Here is a 22,689-nt window from a genome sequence, read left to right on the forward strand (position 1 = left end):
GGGAGTGTTCAACAACTTCTCTCTTACATTTTACCTTCTACTCTGCACTGGGAAAAACAAGAGTCTGCTTCAGGCTGCTCAAAAAAAAAAAGACATTTTCTCCTGTCACCTGAATTCTACCATTTCTGACAACAGCCACCTGTTTTCTGTACTTCAAAAAACCTGATCAGGTGTGAAAGCCCTGGAGGAGATCTGTCCTGCCTGTTCCCTCACCACCTCCAATAACCCCAACCAGCAGCACAGCAGCTCAGACTGAGCAGGAGAGGGGAACTGGGACAACCCTAGAGAGCCTGGGAATGGCAGAATTAGAGGGGAAGGAGCTGAATTTCAAAGCTGTTCTGCAGGCAGCAAGCAGAGTTATCAGAGTTATCCTTTCACCCAAATCAGCTGCACATCTCACTAAGAAGTGTCACTGCAAGCACAGCTTCATCTTGGCATTTTGCTGATGGCATTCCTTCCCTAATGAGCTTGTCTGCCTCTGATCTCACCCTTGTGCTGAATTTCTGCCTCCTGAAATCCTCCTTTCCTGCTCCTGTCGTGGGATGGGGCGTCAGGAATTGCTGAGCTCCAGCCTCAAACATGGGATCAGTGGCTGAACAAATCTGATAATCTGTGTAGCTCTTTTGAGTGTTTGCAGGTAATGATGCTGTCAGGGGAGATACAGCAGTTCTTACTGTTTGATCCCTGCTTTTATATGAAATAACTTAAATATTTAACAGATTTACCAGTCGTGTCTTTCTGAGTTCAAGGTGGTACTTTCTGCAGTGTTTCTGTGGTCCTTTTTTTCCTGAAATGGAGTGTTGGTGACTTTAGGCAACTTTCTGTTCTCATTAGGCAGTTTCCTGACCCAGATTTCAGGATAATTTGACAAATTGCATGGCTGTGTGGTTCTAGACAGACAACATCTGGGGTTGTTTTGGTAGTCAGGATTCATTCCCTAAACTTGTGTAGCTATTTCCACTAATTGAGTTGTTTGATAAAAATGATGATGGAACAACCTGAAGTATCAGGAAAAAAAATCAGAATAGAGCAACCCTTGCTTGTTTATTTTTCTCTGCTCTTGGGATGAAAAATAATCCTGCCTATGCTAATGGCACCCTCTTGTCCCTTTTAGAGCTTTTACCTTTTATTTTTCTGTCTTTCTTTACAAACCAGAAATTATTTCTAGGATTTACTGTGCAAGAGAGAAATCACCTGAATCTCCTGCCAGGAGACAGAATTTTCCAGGCTCAGGAGCACCATTTCCATGGCGTGGCTCACAGTAACAGCATGTGTTTAACACAGAATGTGTGGCTGTGAAAACTGAAGTGTGGCCTGGCAGCTGTGAGGATGATTTAGCCTGGCAGCTCTGAGACTCTCTCAGTTACACCATGGAGATGAGATGCCTGCAGGAATTAGGGGAGATTTGGACACTGGCACTGCCATCTCCACACCACGAGGCTCCTCACCTGCTTAAGCATCATCATAAACTACAATTCTTGGTTTTCAGAGGTAGCCACTGAGTTATAATCAGTGCAATTTAAATTTTGGAGGTTTATCCACTTCCTGGCTCTTTTGTCCTCTGGAACAATCTCCTCTATTCCTCATCACTTTGGTTGCCAAAAGTGGCCACAGCTTCCTTCAATCCTTTCCTAATGTCCTGTCATTGTGGGGTTGGGTGGCATCAGAGCCAAAGGATGAAGGGATACTTTCAAGGTTTAGTTTTAACCTTTTCCCCATTTGGTAGCTGATTACAGTTATATTATTTAAAAATTAAAATATTGGATTTAGACATGCTTAAATCTAGAACAGCCCAATGTCTCTGCCTTCTACAGAGGTATTGATTTGCTGTCACTTTCATAATATTTTTGTCTTTTCCCCTTTATTGTGCCTCACTCAGTCTCAGGTAAACCACCACCTTGCATCAGCACTTCTACTGTGCTGAAAAATTCCCTTTCATCTTCTGATTATCTTTATGGACGTATTTTATCTATGCTTTGCTGTATTTTAAATTTTATATTGATACTAATTGAAGTTGTCATTGGCATGTAAGCAATAAACTTCAAGATAAAGCAGAGAACTTGTTCACTAGGTGGATTTCCTCACACACATTTCCTGCTCAGTCCTCTGTGTTTTCCAGTGACTGGAGAAGATCTCTCTGGCTGATTACACTTGCTGGGATCTAAAGTACCCTCTGGTATTTATAGATTCACTGGTCAAACCGTGTCCTTTCCTGCTTAACTTCTCTTAAAAGCAAAGTGACAGATTTCCAGAGCTTTTATGCAATAACAAGTTGTTGGGAGAGTTGTTTTTTATCTGCTTGTTTCCACAGGAATAAGCAACCAGGAGGGTCTAGTTTGTCATCCTGGTACTGTGTTGGTGAGTGTGCAGAATGGAACATGTTCTGAGGGGAAACCAAGCCCTGCCCAGCTGGTTGAGAGCTGGAAAAAGCATCCCAGAGCCTCCTCTTAGTCATCATCTTGGCACGAGTGGAAGTCGAGAGGAAAAAAAAGAGCAGGGGAGGGAATTCCTTCAGTGCTTTAATAAAAGAAAGATTAGATGTGGTATTAAACAGAGGACACACTAATATCAAACACAGCTTGCTCTTTAAACTTTTCCAAAGGAGGGTGAGTTTCTTTAGAGACACTGTTGCTAACTGGACAGTATTTGCTCTGGGAAAAAAAGATGAAAAGAGTTTTTTTCTCATCTGTAGCATTTTAGTCTTGACCAGGATGGTGCAGCCCCCACTGGCTGACCATGGTGCTTTAGGTGTGATATGAGCATAACAATGAAATTAATTCTCTCCCTGCTATTTCAATCTAATTCTTTGCAGTGAGCTGAGATAGCATTCATTCATTCACTCCTCCTAGCTTTCTCCCCAAGCTGGAGGCAAAGCCTTGCTGTATTTCTCGGAGTGAACCGTGACAGGGAGAAGGGCTGGCAGGGAAGGCACTGTCCCCAGTGCCAGCTGTCACAGCTCCAAACCACTTCACCAAGTGGTTGTGCTTTGTTTGCCTTCCACACAATCCCAGTTTATCAGCTTCTTATTGGGCAGCATATTTTCCTCTTCTGGAGTAGAAAATTATTATTTCAAGTACAAATACCCATGTTAGCACTCGTCAAGAAGTGTATACTTTGCAGTTCTTTTTTCTCTGCTTTCAAGAAGAAGTTTGGGCAAAAATATGAGCATGTGATATTCATGATCAGTCATCCTCTGTAACATAAGCATAGTTGAAATTAATAGTGGGCAACCAATTCAGGCTCTGAGAGCTGATTTTGTTTAAATGCTCATTAAATTCTTTCATGTCCTGCATCCTGTGGGAGCTGCAAGAAATCTGGTTCAATTCAGTGTGTTTGAGACTTTCTGTGTGAATTTGAATTATTTAATATATTTGAGCTGAGATATCTCTGTGCTTGTTGTCTGGTTCTAAGTGTGGAATAGGTTTGGTGATAAAAGGACAGAGACATGGATGAAGGAATGTGGATAAAGGGAAGAGAGGCTTGTGTTTGGAAACTTTAAATTCGATTCAACCCTTCTCCCTCCATCAGAACTTAAACAAGGGACAAAAATCCACTCAGAGGTGTTAAACATGAAACCATATCACTGGCTGGAGTCTTTGAGGCTCAAGCAGCTGCTCCTACATGTTCTCTCCTCAGACTCTGCCATGGGCAGCAGCAGCAGTGTGTCTTTGCCCTGACCTGGTTTTCCATTCCCATGTTCCATCCCACGTGGGACAGCAGCAGGGTTCAGCACAGAGAGCTCCTGCAAAAACCTCTCAGCAAGGCCATGAACCACTTTATTCCTGAGCACAGGGCAGGGGAGAGGCATGTTGTGCTCAGCTGAAGGTGTCCTGGGACCCAGGAGTGCTGCAGAGCGAGGGGACAAACTCACATGGCACAGCAGGGAGGGGACAGTGCCCTTCCTCACCTCACTTCCCAAAAACGGGACAGATCTCGAGGCTCAGCACATGGAATCCTTCCTGCCTTTCCCCCAGGGATGTGGCTGCCCCATGTGAGCCATGCTGGGACAGCAGAGGTTGTGTCACAGGCTGGGTGCATCCCATGTATCCCAAACCAAACACTCTATTTAATCACAACCATCCTTTTAACCAAGTCCATCCAGGATGTTTCACCTCACACTTTGCTCCATGCAGCTCACCACACACTCTGTCCATCTTCTTTCCCTCAGAACTACGGTTTGGAGACCGAAAACCTGCGAACTCTGTCCCACAAGCTGAATGCCTCAGCCAAAAACCTTCAGAACTTCATCACGGGTAGGAGGAGGAGTGGCCACTACGACGGCAGAGCCTCCAGACGACTGCCAAACGATTTCCTTACCTCTGTAGTTGACCTGATTGGTGCTGCCAAGAACTTGCTCGCCTGGCTGGACAGGTAATTAACTGTTCCTCCGTCCCTTGTGCATGAGGAGAATTCTTTGGCGAGTTTTGGAGTTGTTCTTTCTTTGTGTGCTCTTTTATTCTGATATTAAAATGGCAGGTCTGGAATTCTAGCTCTAATTTTTTACAAATTTCTCAAGTATTGGAGGTAAAATTTAGTACCCTTGTCTGTCAGGAAAGTGTTAAAATTTGCTTTAGTTACTTCTGAGATCCTTTAATTTTGATTTTGTGTGAAATGAGTATTTCTGTGCTGTTCTCACTGCAACAACTGGTAATATCACAAATTTCAGAATGAGGGGCAAGGAAGAACAACTTGTGGAGTTTGAGATGTCTTTCAGCCACCAAAAAGACACAAAAAAGCTGGAGTTGAGCAAATCAATTATGAATATTCAAAATAAATTACAGTACTTGCTTAGTCTGAAATTAAATGTTCTAATTAGACTTTTTATCAAGAGTAGGCTGGATGTGTTAGGTACAGGTGTGTTGGTTAATGCTCAACAATCAGCCTCTGGTATTTTGCATTTATGAACTGAGAATTGGATTAAAAGTATCTCTGTGACTGTGGCAAGACAGAAACCAAAACACAAAACAGCATCAAAGCACTTATGGCTTCTTTTTCTTTGGAGTTTTCTTTGGAGTTATAGCAGATAAAGAATAGCTTTATCTGGAATCTGAGTGCTTGGGAATGTATAAATGGCACCTTGGAATTCACAGGGAGAGTGAATCACCCTCCTTTACAGCATTTGTATAATGCTGGTGACATCTTCCTAACCTAATGCCAGCAGTCATATTCTCTCAGGCTACGACCTTGTCAGTTCTTATAAATTCAAATGGGGTCAGATTCAGCCAGAATTTGGAAAGCCTGAAGAAAACTGAGCGTGCAGGAAGCTGTGACTAAGTAAGCATTGCTTTGCTCTCTGAATTAAGGTGCTGATTGCTGCTGAGGAGTGATGTCATCCCAGAAATGCCATATTTTTAATGAGCAGTACAAAGAAAATCTGGGCTGCTTGTGCCTATTTGAAAGCTCCTATTTCTAGTTTCCATAAGAATGATAACTTCTGAGTTCTGGCCAAAATCCAGTTTACATCCTGCCTGCATTTTTTCTTGTTTCAAAGGTGTATATTACAAAATTTGTGCAACTTGCTGCAGGAGATTGGAATGATTTGGCATTTCTGTGGTGTAGAGCTGATCCCTATATCCCATATATCTGCTTAAGGTGTAAGTCATGATCCCTACTGCTGTGTAAACTTGTCCTTCCCCTGTCCCAGGTCTCCGTTTGTCAGCGTGACAGAATATTCACTGCTGAAAAACAACATTGTTCAACTGTGCCTGGAACTCACAACCATTGTGCAACAGGTAGGAGTCCTCTTCAATCACTGCTCAAAAACTGCAATAGTAAAATTAATACAGCTTTTACATCACCAGAAAAGCTGTTAGAGCATTACCTCTCTGTTCATTCCATATTCTCATTCTCTGGGAGTGACAGGAAGATTTTTGGACTTTGGTGATCCTCCTGGATGGACTGAAGGATGGTGTGAAGTTAAAAATAATCCACTTTGCCCTTGAGTAGATAATTTAATGTCAGGTGATTTCCCACCATGCAAGTGTTAAACAAAGGAATAAAGCCACAGTGGGACACAGCTTAACTGCTACTAACAGGTTATTCCAGATTAAAAAAGGAATGATCCAAAATCTCCCAGGGACAAGTTCTTAAAATACATCCAAATATATCCAGAATCTGCACTGTGGCTTCTTCACTGCAAGGAGAGCCAGTTGCATGGAAGTTGTTTAGGGATGAACACGAAATATTAATAACGTTAAACAAACTAAATAGAGAACAAATAAGAGTAGTGGTGTTGTGATCACTGACACCCATTAGTTAACTGTAATATGATAGAGTCCGCAAATCAAATTAATTTATCTGGTTTTTAATTCTAAATAATATATAGAGTCATAGAATGTCCTGAGTTGGATGGGACCTACCAGAATCATCGAGTCCAACTCCTGGCCCTGCACAGACATCCCAACAATCCCACCCTGTGCATCCCTGGCAGAGCTGTCCAAATATTCCTGGAGCTCAGGCTTGGTGCTGTCACCCTTATAACAATATAATATTATAATATAACAACATAATAACAGTCTCTGAAAATATCTGCCCCTGAAGTAAGGCAAGAGGTGACACACAGGTACTGAAAGACTGAGGGTAAATTAGTTTTACAAGCATTTACAGTGAGTGGATAAAATATTGATGAGACCAAAGAGTGTTATTGGAATAAGTGAAGAGGTGAGAGAACTGGAAAAGCTGTCTTGGAATGGAGAAAATGAGAAAGATGAAGGAGGAAAAGCAGGAAGAAAGCTTAGCTAAAGCTCCAGTTTTGTAGGGATTTGAGCTGTGCCTGTCTCCAGTACAGACAACTCCCCTGCCTACCCCTGTCCTGTGCTGCCACAGATTTTCATGAACTCTCCCAGCAGATCAACCACAGAACTCACTTAATTTCAAATGCTTTTTAATGCATTTGAAGCAGTAATGGAGTAGTAGTTCTGAAAACTTTTTTTTCCTCTCCTCTTCAATTTTATTTCAGTTCCGGGAGAAAAAGACCTACGGTTTATAAATATGTCATTGTATTTTACACTATTATCCTTAATTTATAATCTCCAGCTTTATTCCGCCTGGAGATCTTGTCCTTTATGCATTTTTGCAGCACAAAACAAAGATCCTTTTTCTCTTTTCTTAGTTTAGAAACCCCTATGTCGGCATTTAATTATTTATGTGTCTTTATTAAGCTTTCTCTTACAAGGTGCTTATAACACTAGGCTATTTTTGATTTACAGACTAAGCAAAATGAACTTCTCTACAGTAGAAGAAGTTCTGATTCTGATTCTGTCCTTCAGCTGATATTGCACTTTGTTTGTGTGAGTTTGATTTTTCCCTGTGGTCCAGGTGAAAATAGTGTAATTTTGAATTGCTGTCTCCACTCCTGTCCTTCATGTCGCTGCTTTTGGCAGATGAAATTCTGTTCTCCTCTGCCAGCAAGAGTTTGGTTCTCTATTTTTTCCAGTTCTTCAACTCCAGTCCCAAAGCTGTCCTCCTTTTGACAACTTAAAAACAATCTTTTTGCATAAACTCCAAGTCATTCCAAGATGAAAAATGTTTAGTTAGTTCTCCAGGTTACAAATCAACTTCTGTCCTTTCTTTACCTCATTGTCAGACCTGGCTTATTTGCTAGTTGTCTATTAAGATCTTTTTATGTTGTGTTAAACTTAGCACCAGAAAGAGCAGATAAAACCAAATCAGTCATAGAGAGACAGCTTTGCTGTCACTAAATCTGGGGAAAATTGACCTTAATGTGTGAAAGCAGAAATGTCTCACCTAAACCAGACCTGCAGGCTCAGCTGTGGGCTGAAATGTGAATTGAAAGGCAGAACTAATAGAAACCTGGGTCTGAGATCCTTTCAGATACTCCTTGTTTTATGAATTATATGCATTTTAAATACCTGATTCAGCCAGTGTGAAAGTAGCAGTCAAGGGTACGGATTTGGCACATTAAGTGAGGAATGTCTTCAACATTTTGTGCAAAATGAACATGTTTGGTGTGTAGAACTTGCAGCTGCCACTCCAGGTGAATTTTCTCAACAGGAGACATTGCCCTGTAACCTTGGTTTAGTATGGAAATTGCTAATGAATCTCCATGCTCAGATGTCCTGCGTGATCTGAGGGACTTAACCTCAGATCAAAATAATTTTAATGTATCGTGATTCACATACCACAGAAATGCTAGGGGGAATAGTCACTTGTTTATAATAATATCAAAAAAGCATGTTAGAGCAGAGTGTTGAGATGTTTGGGTTCTCTGCTGACTTCATTTGGAGTCACAGCTCTGATTTCAAGGTGCACTCACTCTCCTTCCTGCTCTGAAAAGGAATCCTCCAGAATAACTGAACTAAATTTGGGGTTGGTCATGCTTCAGCACCAAGGCTGCCCTGAGGGAAAGACAACTGGAGGAACTGGGGAAGAGCAGGTTTGGATTTTTGTTCATAAAATGCAGCCATTGGTTAATTTTTCATGGAGCAGGAAGAGTTCCCCTGTCCTAGAGGCAGCTGGATTTCTCATTTTCCCTCGTTATGTCAAAGATATTTAAACCTGAGGTAGATGCTTTTGATACATTCATTGACCTGCAGGAACAAACTTTCTCTCGACAAAAATTGTCTGTGTCTTACCAAAGGATGTCAGCACAACTCAGCTTTTTTCCAACAAAATTTTGCATTTTCTCTGCTTTATTACTGTCTAATTAACCTCTCTGAGACAAATTCAGACACCTTTTAATGGATTTTTGCCCCATTTTTAGTCAAACACCGTGTTTAGGATGAAGCATGGCTTTTCTGGTTTTTAGAAGTGATCTGGTTTGCATTGCAATTGATAGGAATTGTTGTTTCTTAGTAAATTCCTGGTGTAACTTTTGAATTAGCCTCCCCTGAGCAAGTGGTTGGACCAGATAACCTCCAGAGGTCCCTTCCACCTGAATTATCCTGTGATTCAGCAGCTGCCATGCAAAACCTGGGTGTTATTTTCAGTTTGAACTTTGCAGACTTCAGCTTTCAGCCCCTCAATCTTATTTTGCTTGCATTTGCTAAAGAACATTTTATCCAACATCTGTTCACTCTTTTCTAAAAATAGATTCTGATCGAGTCTCTGCTTTTGAACCAAGTAAAATAAGTCAGTTCAGTGTATTTGCTATTTTATATTTGTCTATTTCCAGTGCAACCTCTTTCCTCTGAAAGTGTGAGTTTCAGAAGTATTTCATTTTATGCATGCAAACAATGTATTTAGAAATATCACTTTGTCAGATGCAAACTCCACAAAGCTCTAAGTTCTCTTCCAAGCTGCTCTTTATAGGGTCTCAGTTTCCTTTCAGCAGTTGACTTAACTCAAGCTGTTTTATTGAACTAAGTTAATGAACTAAATATTTTACTTTTTTTTTTATGTGTTAGTTAACTGTCCTGGAGAGTTTGCCATAAAACATTCTTTATGGCATCTGCGAATTTCTGCAGCACTTGCACTTTTTCCTTCTTTCAGAATTAGAAATTAAAATTTTGGCTAGAGCGCGGGTGAGCACAAGTCCCACTGACCTTTTCTCTGTATGAATATTCAAAGAGCAATTTCACTCTATCAGGGAGACGAAGGTGTTCTGTACCTTTCAAAGGTAGGATGTTCAGGACAGTGCAGTCCTTGCCTGCTCTGCAATCTGCTGCTGTGACTGGTTTTGTAATTCCTGTGTTTTATCCTTTTACAGAGGGGAAATAGAACACAGCTACTAATTTATTTAAAGTTATTTTAAACTCTAAGGAGAAATATTTTTATCATGTCATCTTGCTATCAGAGAATGTAGAAAGAATGTGGCTATGGCTGTTATTTATTTCCTAAGAAAAATAGATCAACATTCTAAAAATGGTAGTCCTGGAAGATTATTTTTTTTAATGAGATCCCTAGTGCATTGCTATGTATCAGAGAAAAATAAATCAGAAGAATATTGTGACCTACATATCTTAATATTTTAGTATAACATTGCAAGTGCTTTTAACCTCTCAGTTAAACTAGTCTGATGTACTTAAAAAAAAAGTCAATATGCATCTGTTTTGGAAGGAATCCCAAAGCCATTAACATTTTTCATGCTAATGTAATCTTGAATGTGCAACATAAGTACAGCTAACATTAATTCTGCTCTACAAAACAGTAAAATTTCAGTTTTACAATACATAAGTCTTCCATTCTTTGACCTGAAGTAATTAAGTTTGTTCGGAGGGAAGCTCATATTGTATTTCTAGCACAGAAATTAAAGGAATAATTTAGAAAGGAACATTAGCTCTGGAGCCAAGCTGGAAGCCCTGCTGTGATCATTTTGTTCTCCTGGCACGTGGAGGGTTAAAAGGAGATGGAGGATGAGCTGTTTGAAGTGTGCAAAACTTGTAGGGAAAACTGCCTTGGGCATTGCCAGCCAAAGTGACTAATTGAATTCTTTTTTGTGCTCTAGAAAATAACAGTATGAATACAGAGGAAACATCAAAGGGATACTTGACCATGAAATGCTAATATAAATTCTTCTGTGTTCCTTGTTGCTCCCAATCTTCTGATTTGGACTTTCTTATTCTGTAGCAATATTCTTTAAACTGCAGTCACTTAGAATTTAATTTCTCCACAGAAGCAGCAATCCTCCAAAATAAATATTGACCTTCAGAGCAGAGGGAGGAGCAGCTCCCTGGGCTGAGGAGCAGCTGCCTCAGATGGGCTCAGGGACAAAATCCTTGAGGGACACCCAAGGGACAATTTTTGGGAGTGGGATGGGAACAGCCAAGGGTTTGGGCTGCTGGAATAGGGGAGCAGAGAGCTGCCCAGAGGGTGTCCCAGCCCAAAGTGAGTGAACAGAAGAAGAAAAAGAAGAAGAAATCATGAGAAGTACAGAGAATCTTAAACTGCTTGAAGGGATATCATAGATATTCTGAATTAGGAGGTTTATGAAGTGCAACTCTTCAACCTTGGTGCTGCCAAGGCTCTGAGCAGCTCAGGCAATCTTGGGTTACTTGAAGGGATCTTTCAGATGTACCAGTGAGTTCAATTCCATTTAAGGAACAAAACTTAATAAAGAAGACAGGTGTTTTTAACTTGTCCTGCATCTTGTTCTGTAGAAAGCCTTTTCCAATGTGGAATGACACTTGGAGAAGGATTTAACAATTTCCCCACACAATAAAGGGAGAGGGAACCAAGGCTTGGGGGGACTCTGTTCTAACCTCACTCTGCCTGGAAGAGTTATTTTCTGTATTTTCCTTGTTATTTCATATTTTAGCAGAATACAACTTGATTTTTGGAGTGGTGCTGGCAGGAGGAGGTGAGGCAGGGCTGGTTCAAAGCACCTTGCCATGGCTGTGTCCCAATTCCCAGAGGGTGGGACTGAGGGAATTTTCAAACATCAATAAGCAATAGAGACATCAGATCCCTCTTAGCAATTTTTAGGGTCTGTTTCATGAAAGAAAATAAACATTTTAGCCCTTGTAATAGCACTAAATTGAAAAGCAAGATAAGGGTGTAGTGACACTGAAGTTATGGAGTTATAAGAGTGATTATTCTTAAATTATAGCTAAAATAGGAAAATTACTACTCTAGAAGTAACAAGTCTTAAGGTTCATCAGGAATCTAAGAGGTTCATCAGGAATATATAGGAGACTGTTAACAGCATAAACGCTTCTTTCATTTCTTAACAGGAAATTTAATATGATGTTCATTGGCTGTTTTTGTTCTGTTTTACCACAGGATTGTACGGTGTATGAAACAGAAAATAAAATTCTTCATGTGGTAAGTAATCCTGCTTTGGTATTCTCTAGTCTTACCTCACACACTTAAATGATTTTTTTTTTTTTAAATAAGGCTGCTATAGGAAAATAAAGTACTCTTTCGCATAATTTCTCACGAATTATATCTGTTGCTAAAAGTTAAATTTGCCCACAGTGATGCTCTCTGTTATAGCTGCAGTTAATTATAAATACATAATTATTGTTTCAGGTTGTTTTAGAAGCTGCACAGTGTTCTGTATAGTTAATATTCCGACTTGGATTGCTGGTGTGGAATTCCAGCCATCACACCCATAGAGCTGGTGCATCACTGGCTGTCAGACTGAGCATTTTGTGCCTCCAGCACTCAAAAAAATCTGATGACAAAGGGGGATGGAAGAATCTCATTCAAGATTATTGATTAGATATCGGCCTTTAAGTTCAAATACTTTATATTTTCCTGGTACCAGCGCTGCAAACCTGTACTGACACTGAGATAGAGTTAAAGCCTGTGGTGAAAGGAAACCCTCAAAGGATTTACAAGTTCAGATAAGCTTTTGACAAGCTCTACCCAAGTGCCTGACTCTTTTTTTCCCCTTTTTTTCAAAGCCTTTTGCACACACTCTGCTTCCAGCGGGGATTAAAATCTGTCATAAAACACTGATGTGCTGTTAAATTTAGAAAGCGTGCAGTGACTTTTAGGGGGAGAAAAAGCACAAAAAAAAAAGCTTACTATTGCAAACCTGGGTATGAATAGAACTTTTAAAAGCACCTGATACCTCCTGGGATTTTCAGTGTATATGTACACACACAAATATATATATATGTGTATATATATACACACACACTTACATACACATATGTATACCTATATATACATCTGTATATACATACATATATATACATACATATACACATATACACATACATATACATATATACACACCTATTAGGCCACAATTCTGTGGCAGGAACATCTTCCACAGACCAGGTTGATTTGATTGAAAACTTCTTTGCTGTTTATTTTGCAGAAAAAAGTATTTTCATGAGAAACTCTGAAGTTAAAGCAGGACAGTAGAAGTGTTCTCTCTGGGGTTTAGTCTGCATCCAATCTGTACAAATGCCCCCCAATTTTGAGGCATAAGAGAGCTTTTCAGTTGGAAATTTTGGTGATATCTTGATATGCCAGTGGTTCAAAAGGTGGATAAATCATGAGCTCACACACAGGAGCACCCACCACACTTGGGATTTTTTAGTTTCTCCACCTCTGCTGGAAGAATATGAGACCCAAAATTCTGCTTAGAGGTTTTCTCCCTGAGCTGGAACTGCCTGAAATAATTGTGTGATGGTGATCTTGAGCTGCAGTCCCACTCACCTCAGTGAGATGCTCTTGCAGCTGAGACAAAATACAGAATACAAAATACAGATGCCACATCCAGGGCTCCAGAGCTGTCCTTGGATTTCCAGATGAGTAACTGCACGGTGAATGGAAATACAACCTATAAATTCAGGCAGTTAACTTATTCATTGTGACAACTTTATTTGTTTAACTTCTATGGATAGTGTCAAATGAGATATTAGGAAGCCTCATGCTTTTGCAAACGCCTGAAACAAAACTTCCCTGAAGGGATTTCACTGGAATTTGCTATAATTAGGAAAAATGAGAGGATAGTCCCCAAAGGAAAATAGACGCACACAGCACAGCCTCGACCGGAAACCCATCCTGAAATTCAGCTAAATGAATATTTCACATCAGCCTCAAATATTTTTAGGCATGGGCTTTTTGAAGGAGTGCTTTAAGCAACACACAGAAACCTGGGAATAAATCTTTCCACAAAAATGTTCTCTGAGAGCTCAGCTCAGCTCCTTTGTGACACACAAACTATGTTTTGGCAAATGGGTTTAACCTGTCAGACACTCTGCTGCTGTCCATGCAGTGGGGCTGCTGCTCTGAAGGTGTTTCTGTGGATTTGCATCAGGATTTTGAGATCTTTAGCTGGAAGGCAGGATAACAAAATTATTGCATAGCTGTGGTGATGTGGAATATCAGTTCAAGGATGTGTTCAAAGATGCATAAGAATTTTACTGCAGGAAATGGGTTAACTAAGGCACTTCTCTGCCAGTGTAATTTTTAACAAAGGAAATTTTCCAAGTTGTGGAGCAGAATTCACCTAATTATCACAGTTGGTAGGGGTGATGTCATCATTTGGGAGCCAAAATAGGTTATTCAGTTGCATAAGACATTTATTTTTACTTATTTCACTCAGCTTCTATTGTATTTATAATCACAAGGATGCAATTCATTGGGTTTGTTGTTTTGTTTTGAAAGTGCACACAGTTGGAGTGGAAAAGATAGTTTGGAAATACAGATATTCTTCTTCAGCAGAACTCTACATACATGTAAATTTTCTTGACATTTATGGATATTTTCTGCTCTCTTAACCACTAGTCCTTGACTTTCACACACCTGCAGTTTTTACACTGCTAAGAATTAAAATCATCTCTTTATTCTTGGTTAGTTCTTAGAATAAGAACTCCTCCACTTGTAGTTTCAGTTCAATAATGACTTGTTTTTTCTCTGCAGTGCAAAACCCTGTCTGGGATTTGTGACCACATCATTTCCCTCTCCTCTGACTCTCTGGTCTCCCAGTCAGCACATCTCGAGGTTGTTCATCTCACCAGCATCATGCCCAGTGAGGGGTTGGTAAGTAGCAAAGCAGTTCAAAGTTTCACTCTTAGAATGCAGAGAATGAGCCTTAGAGCTTTAGGGTGATTTGGTTTTTGAATTTGTCAAGAAATCAAAACATATTTTCATGCAGTGTCCTAATATTTTTGCCAAGCTGAATCGATTTCTGAGGGTGGTTTAATTGACATTTATCTAAATAAAGGGATTGGTTTGGGGTTTTTTAAATTAAAACCTGTTTTACCTAGGGCTTCACATGTAACTGCATGAACAGCTAAAACTGTGATCCTTTGATAGCCATATTGCAGTTTTTGGAATGTACTGAAATAACCCCAAATGCAAACACATGCAAATAGAATTAACTGATGTCATTAATGTGCTTTCAAAATGATTAGTGGAAGGTCTGTGTCTTGGGCTTGCATCAATGTAATTATATGGCTCCCTAACTATCAGTTCAAATAAAACTTTCAGAAGTAGCATCCCAGGAACAAAATAAATCCTTTTTATTAGTAAATTGTTGCTCACTGAGCAGCCTGGTCAGATGGCTCTGGCCTCCTTCCTTCTTTTTTTTTTTTTTTTTTTTTTTCCCCTACAAGAAGAGTAATTCAGGAATGTTGCTTCTGGGTTGAAGCAAGAAGTCGGAGGAGGGAAAAAAGGGGAACTGGGGAGTGAAATTGGCAGCCATGAGGTTTATCCACAGAAAATCCCAAAACTGACAAACCAAAGTCCATTTGAGTGTCACTCTACACCTTGTGACACATTTCCTGTTTGTAATTCAGCGTGATGTACAGATTTTACATTTCTGTTAGCTCAGACACTTTGTGTTATTTCAACATCTTCCTCTTTGTTCTGACATTGAATAGCAATGAACGTCATATGCAAATCCTGTCAGAGTTACAAGGGCATAATTACTCTGAGGTATGCATATTAATCTGAGAATGACATATTTTAATAACATGAGGGGGTGTTGTGTGACTGCACAAGTTTACTTTATTCTTAGGCTGATTTAGTCAACAAAGAACATTACCACAGCATAAACCACATTGAATTTTAATTCCGTGGCATCGCAGATGCTCAGCCCAGTATGTAATCCTGAGCACAGAGACAATTTCCTCGCTGTGCTGCTGCATCCTTATGGCCAAACGTGTTCCCTTTATGGCCCAGTTTCCCCTCCAGCTCTGATTTCTGGGTTAGCTCAGGGAACCCAGGAAATACAGGTCAGGACATTTGCAGGAGATCTGCTCTGAATGTCCCAGGGCTTTTGACTTGCATTAAGCTTAGTACACCCTGCAGGCCAGCTTTCCTTTCTGTGCAGAAATGGGATGTGTTTCTGCTGGTCTAATTAGGGGAGAGTTCATTAGCAGTGCTGGAGAGAAGGTGAACACAGAGCTGTGTTTTCCTGGGAGATGATGGAGCACAATGAGCAGAGCTCAGGGTTTGGTGCTGCTGGTGCTTCCCATGCAGGGATGGCTCTGGATGTAGGACAGAGGGAGACTGGTGGAGGACAGGAGGGGTGGAATCTGCTCCAGAAATAGCATGTCCTGTGGGAAAATAGGATTTCATGGGGTGCAGCCTGAGGCAGGTGTCTGTCAGGAGTTCTGGGCAGGAACTGCCCAGAAAGGGTTGGAGGATGATTTAACCTCTTGAGTGGCCAAGGTGAGAGTTGTTGGCTGAGATGCTGAGGGCTGCCATGTGGCTCACATTCCCCTTTTTTCCAGCAGAACTTCAGGCAGGTAGGAATGTGCTGGAATGGTCCTGGCTGGATGGAAGGATGTTCATCCTAGGGATGGACCCCAGGAGGTTCTCCATCCACATTGTGCCCATGAGCTAAGAGCCACCAAAAGAGCAGCAAGTCCTCCTGACAGAGGACATGAGACAAATGCAGCAATCAAAATTCCCTGACAGTTTTTCCTTCTTCCTTTTTTCCCCCTTTTTCCCTTAGATGAAGTGAAATCACAGTGAATGAGTGAGTTTTCTGTGGCTAATTGTGAAGGCGCAGTAACGTGTGAGGTTGGAAAGTTCCTTGTAATCAATTTTGCTGACACTGTGCTCTGTTTGGAAGAAAATATGAAAAAGGACTATAAATGGGAATAAAAGAAAAATCATGTGAAAAGGAAAAGAAAACATTAATCAGAATCAAATATAGAACAGAGTAATGAATTACAAATGGCTTTCTCATGATTGTATAGCAGATTTTTTCCACAGGATATCTGCTCCATTCAAGAGAAAAATGAGCACTATTCACTGAATGGAAAGTATTCAGAGCTCCATTTTTATCCTTATCATTCAGTGTAGGGGTTGAGGCCTGATTTACCACACTTCAGCTAAGCTCTGCAGTCCCTGGAGTTACTAATTTCCTCGTGAGTTGTTTTATTTATTTTTTATATGGCCTCTCTGAGTGCTTCACAGGCACTAATTAATTCATCCTCACAACACACTTGTGAAAAGGATACTGTAATTTTAGTTTTATAGGTAGGAACCTAATGCACAGCAGTTGGTGTCAAAATCACCAAAAATGTGTTTTTTAAAAGCAGCTTACTGTACAGTTTTTCAGAACATTTGTTACCTTTACAGCATAAATTTAAAACAGGGTGTCTCTTGGGTTTAAGCGAGAACAGGGTTCATCCAGGGTTGGCACCTAGAAAACAAACACAATTATTTTCCAGTGGTGAAAAATGAGTTTTAAATTACTCAGATTTATGAAAGAATTCAGTTATCTGGAATGATATTCAGCTGACTAAATTATGAGTCTTTCCTTATTTTCAAAACTCCATTTTCAACATTTTTTTATTATGTTCCTTCTAATTTCCTCCCCAAACGAGCCAGGAATCCTATTGACATTGCATAAGCTCACACATAAACGGAATTAATTTCCAGGTCCAAGTCCACGCAGTTACTGCACGGAGTCAGAACTCCTGCAGGGCAGTGTCTGTGTGTTTAATTGTGTAAATAAATTCTGGATCATAAAGCATTTTCACAAAGGGACTCTAAGTCTTTGCAATGTGCATCTTCACTTCTAGCATTTTCTAACTTTCCATCTGTGCTTTTATGAGCTCTGTAGTCATCCTTTGTTTTTCCCCTCTCTAAAATACCTTCTTTTACCACCAGCTTTATTAAAAAGCAGCTTTATCCCAAGGTTTCTCAGGACACACTCTGGGCTGTGCTTTCAGGGCACTTTGCTGGACAAAGGGATTTGCTTGGGGAACACATGGTTTGGGTTCCTCTCCAAGTCCTGGGGACTCTGCATCCTGATCTCTGCAGGCATTTCTTGGCCTTCAGATATATATTGGGTTTTTTCCTCTCTCTTTCCTTTCCTTCCCCAGCTTCACCTGTCAAATTGGTTTCTCCTTTTCCCTATTTTGCCACTGATTTTTCATCATGAAACGTCTTCCATATATTTTCTATTTCATTTGGAAGTAACTTCAAGGATTATAAAGCACTTTTTCTCCTGAATGGTAGTAGTGGGTATGGTAAAATCATTTATATCTGAAGTGCACAGCATAATCAGCATGAACAAGATGTCTGGAAGGCAAAGCTTTGTTTCAAACAATCAATTTGAAAAACTTCAAATAAATTCTTGTACTAAAAAAGTATTAAATTGTGAGAATCACCGTTAGCTCTGACAGAAGATGCACACATAAATTTTCATGAAATAGAATAGAATAAAATAACTTCATGATTTAAGAAAATTGCCTCCCCACTTTAAAATTTTTGTCTTGATGGATCCACAATAAACCAGGAGTTTGGGTTCCTGTTGGCAGTTCCTGAGTTTGCTGCTAAATCCTTGGGGATGAAGGGTGGGAGAGCCTTGCCAAGATTTACCTATTCTGTGCCCAGAGCAGCTTTGGAGCAGCTTTGCTGTCAGATAAACAGTCAGAATTTTACTGGGAATGGTGGATATGGATACAGAATGGGATCATAGAATGGATTTTGAGGTTTGGGGTTTTTTCTTCCCCCTCCTGCTCTTGGATGATCAGGGATTGTCCATAGTGGGAGATTATTACTGCCAGTATTATTTCAGACTCAACTTTTTTTTTTTTTTTTTAATCTTCTGAACTTGATGTCCAGCCCATATATTTAGAGATACTTCAGTGTAACATGCAGCTTTAATCTTATTTGATGAGATTAATGATTCCTCTTAAGCAGGAGATTCTAAACAGGGAGGCAGTTGAGGTTTTGTTGTTCGGGTTTGTATCTTCTGATTCTGAGGAATGTTTTGCTTCTTTCCTTCTGGAATAAAAGAGCACTTTTATTCCTCTTACTGTCCCTTTTTTAGCTCCTTTTCTCTCATGTCTGAGTTTCCCACTGCTGGTAGAAACAGTGTAATCTGACACACCTTAATTAGATGTACACTGCTAATACCCACAGCTTTCCTAATTTTTCTGCAGAGGGAACTTTTCCTGTTTCATTCTAAGGATTTAGGGAAAGCAAAGATTGTGGGAATAAAAATTTTTATGAAACCAGCTGTGTAATGCTGGAAAACCAAAAAAGCTGAATGAACAGCCAAGCTGTCAGATGCACAGACCTTCTTTATTAAGGATTATTCATCTATCCAATGTACAGCTATCCTTTCAAATAGTGCTTCTCTTGTTGTGGTATTTGTATTTTAAGGTAACAGAAGCCAATCTTTCCCATTTCCACAAGAAAGGAATTGCAAGGATGGCAAGAAGAAAAAGTAGAATATGAAGGCAGCTTTTTTTGTGGGAATATGCCTGGCCTCAAACTGTCAGGGTGTTCATCTAATTATTTACAATTCTTTTTAAAGGCTTACAGAAACCTGACAAATTTCCATCATGCTTGACATGTAAAGGTTCTCATAGCCTAAAAGCCAAAACAAAGCAAACTCTGCTGATACAGAAGAATAAAAAAATTGCTAGTCATACATATTTTGAGAAGTGGAAATTGTCTTGCAGGAAGGAAAGCAGAGGTGTTTAAACTTGGGCAAAGGACTGCAACACATAAGGCAGGACAGAATATTTTTGAGAAGGACTTTTCAGTGAGATAAAATTTAAACAAAAAACTCTTTCAGTCACCTTAAAGTACTACCATGGCATTTGTTTAAATGCATCTGTGTAACTTTGATAGTTGAAACAGGATTAAAGAACCATTTTTTATGTCTGGGGCAAAAGATCAAGGAGTGTAACAGCTTCCCTGGTCGTTTGTGGCATTACAAATCTGCATCTTTGCTGTCACTGCTTCTTGGGCTGGAATAATTGTTGACACTTGAAAACACACTGCTGTCATTACATCCTGGTTAATTAACCAGACGACGGCGCAAGAAAATTTTCAAGGAAACTCCCCTGACAACTGGAAATGCTGTTTTCTGGGGGAAAGTCTCTTCAAAATGGGATTTTAAATGGCTGATGCCTTCCCATATGTTTTCAAAGGTCAGATTTTAATTAAAAACCTTTAATTCACTTTGTCACCAGGGGACAGTGACTGAGTAACTCAGTCAGGTTCTTGATAGAATGCCTGAGAAACATTTCCTTCTTCTCCAGCATAGATCAGTGTCATTCTTCAGAGTTTCATGTCTGACACATCACTCATTTAAGTTATTAACATTTATTTCTAAATGTTGACCAGCCTGAGCCATCTTCACAGCCTGAGAACCTTTGGCTCTTGCCTTATCTCGAGATAATGGGCACAGCTCTGTTATTTTGTCTCTGAGGTCATTGTTGACATTCAGGAAGAAACTAGAGAAATTAAAAACCCATTCTTGAAAAAAAAAAAAAGGAGGAGATTAATCATTTTGGAAAAGGACTCCAGTGATATTTTGCTTTTAAGGGCAGAAAACAGCCCAGTGAGGGAACAGAAGGAAGACTAGGAATTGAGTGACTTGGATGGAAAGTTTGGGATTGGGAAGGATACTGTAGGAAAGCCCTGGTTGGACAAGAATGGACATCCCTGAGTTTGCAGAGCAGCAAAACCAAAACTTTTTCAAATGGATTTTCATTTTTCTTAAGCTTATTAACCATAAAAATGTTTCCATGGGTGAAATGGAACCATGATGGACATAGAGATAGCCAACAACCCCTTAAATTGACAGAAAGGTCCAAATGTTTTGCCTAATTTAGACTGAATATCAGTGTGCTTTTTCAGGGGCCACAGAATTAACAGCCTTTAAAATGAAAAAAAAAAAAAAAATCAGTTTTAGCTATTTCTTATAAACCAGAACAGAGAATTTTAATTTTTCACTCGAAGTTTGATGAAAGTGAGCCCCTTAATGTTTTCCATTTATATCCATAAACTATTTTGTGTACATACATATATGAGCAAATTAAACTTTTGAAAGACAAAATGTATATGTTTAAAATATATCAATTTTATATTAAATAATTTGAATTATGAACCACATGAGGTAGAAATTATAGCAACCTAATGTATTTTTTTAACATAGAATAATCTTTCAAGCCTTTCAGGTTACAGATATGTCAAGGGGATACTCTACTCCTGTAATGGTCAACAAGAAACAAGCTCATTATTTTTCCTTTGTGAAAATGAAGATGAAAGCTCTGCATAAGATAATTTGAAGGCTATGAGTCATTCACTAAAATAGGTTTTATATATATATATTCTTAAATTTCAATAGCTTAGATGAAAGAGCAGATAGCAAAATGCAGGGTAATTCTATGTGATTAGTCAGGTTTTGTCCCTCCGATGGCATCAGTTAGGAGACAAAATTATAATTTGATTTTTTTTCCAAAAATGCACAGAGATTAACAAGAGCCTGAGACCTTCAGGAAGAAGTAAGTGGTAAAATTTGGTGAAAAGTTTAGCACTCTGTCCTCTTTTGGCCTTGAAGATCTTGTTTGTTGAGCAGGGAATGAATGTCATCAGAGGGAGTGAGATGTTAGAACTGTGATATTCAATCTGATATCCAAAGTGTGGCTGGAAATGTGTTCCTGAAGTTCACCAAGTGCTAAAAGAGCAGCATCCTGTGGGGCTGGAATGTTGTGTAACATTCTGGTGAAAAGTTCACCGTGGAAATCCAGCACAACTCACCCTAGAGGCACAAAACTTCTATTTGGGATTTTTAATGGAGACTCAACATCCCCTCCTCCATGAGAAATTCCCTTTTTCAGGATGCAGAGCTCCTGTCTGTGTCTTTGGGTTGGCACAGAGAACCAGATGTTTGCCAGCAGCTGCTGAAGGCACCAGGAGACAGCAGAACAGCAAACACTGATAGAATTAAACACCACTAAAGATGGAAATACTCAAAGGCCCACCAGCAGCTTTTCCTCCAGCTAATCCCATTTTATGAAACTGATCTCAAGACTTGCAAGATTTAATGTGGACATCTTTGGTTTTTCACAAATGAAGTAGTTTAAAAGCAGTCTGATTTAAGAGAACAACTAAACATGGGGAGGAAAGTGTAAATCAGAGTTTCCTATGCAACAGAGTTAAGCAAGCAGCCAGCAATCAGGTTTAGCCAGTTTTTAAGATTTCAATAAATTTAAAACTTGCTGAAATAGAATTAGTTTACATTAAGATAGAAACCACATTTTCTCATGAAAAAACCCAAACAGGTCCAGCTGGAGGAGGTTACTCAGGGCCTCATCCTGTCAAGATCTGATCATCTCCAAGCCAGAGATTCCACAGCTTTGCCAGCCTGTTCCAGTGCTTTATCTTCCTTGTGGTAAAACTGAAAAAAGCTCCTTACCAGAGTTCCAACTTGTGTCTCTTGCTTCCCATCCTCCCACTCCCAGGGAGAGTTTGCCTCCATCCTAACCTTCCAGTTTAGGTAGTTGTGGAGAGCAATATCCCCTTAATTTTGTAGGATTTTTAATTTTGGGGTTTTTCTTGAGGCTTTGGGAGGTGGTGTTGGTGTGACCCACCTTGCCTGAAGATCTCCATCAGCATTCAGGAATCTGGAAATTGCTTTCTCTGAACAGAGCATTCTTGGCTATTGCTGGGGACTCTAAACTTTGGGGTTGACAGCACAAGGTGATGCAGAATTATTGAAAGACTAATCAATCGGCAGTACAATGTACCAATTAGATGAATTAGGTCTCAGAGGGTGATGGATAACCATGCTGTGTGGGGAGAGGGGAAGCTCTGAGAGGGAAGCACAGGAGCCACTGAGCCTCGCTGACATTTGGGGCTCTGTGTTTGCTCAGCTCCACAGATCCTGCTCTGCTGTCTCTCCCCATCTTGTCAGTCTCCTCCTCGAAGCAGAACTCTTGATGGATTAATTACAAAGCTCCTGTTAGTTCACTAAGCTCATTTTTCTCCATAAATTGGCAATACAAGCTCTGGCTCCTGTCTTTTCTGAGTGAGGCTGTGGCTTTGTTTTTACTGATTCAGGAACTC

General features: G+C 39.9%; 1 protein-coding gene across 2 annotated transcripts in view; it reads left to right on the forward strand.

Annotated features, from left to right (window-relative positions):
* The window catches only part of LOC146437573 (connector enhancer of kinase suppressor of ras 2-like), a 163,905-nt gene that overhangs the window by 76,260 nt on the left and 64,956 nt on the right, over positions 1–22,689 (forward strand). For both annotated transcript variants that reach the window (XM_085060690.1, XM_085060691.1), the window contains 4 exons: positions 4,169–4,371; positions 5,645–5,732; positions 11,680–11,721; positions 14,281–14,400. In XM_085060690.1, coding sequence (XP_084916816.1) covers positions 4,169–4,371; positions 5,645–5,732; positions 11,680–11,721; positions 14,281–14,400 — 453 coding nt within the window. The remainder of the gene's footprint in view (positions 1–4,168; positions 4,372–5,644; positions 5,733–11,679; positions 11,722–14,280; positions 14,401–22,689) is intronic.

The sequence above is a fragment of the Lichenostomus cassidix genome, chromosome 4A (assembly GCF_008360975.1).
Source record: "Lichenostomus cassidix isolate B80296 chromosome 4A, HeHo_3.0, whole genome shotgun sequence".
Taxonomy (NCBI): domain Eukaryota; kingdom Metazoa; phylum Chordata; class Aves; order Passeriformes; family Meliphagidae; genus Lichenostomus; species Lichenostomus cassidix.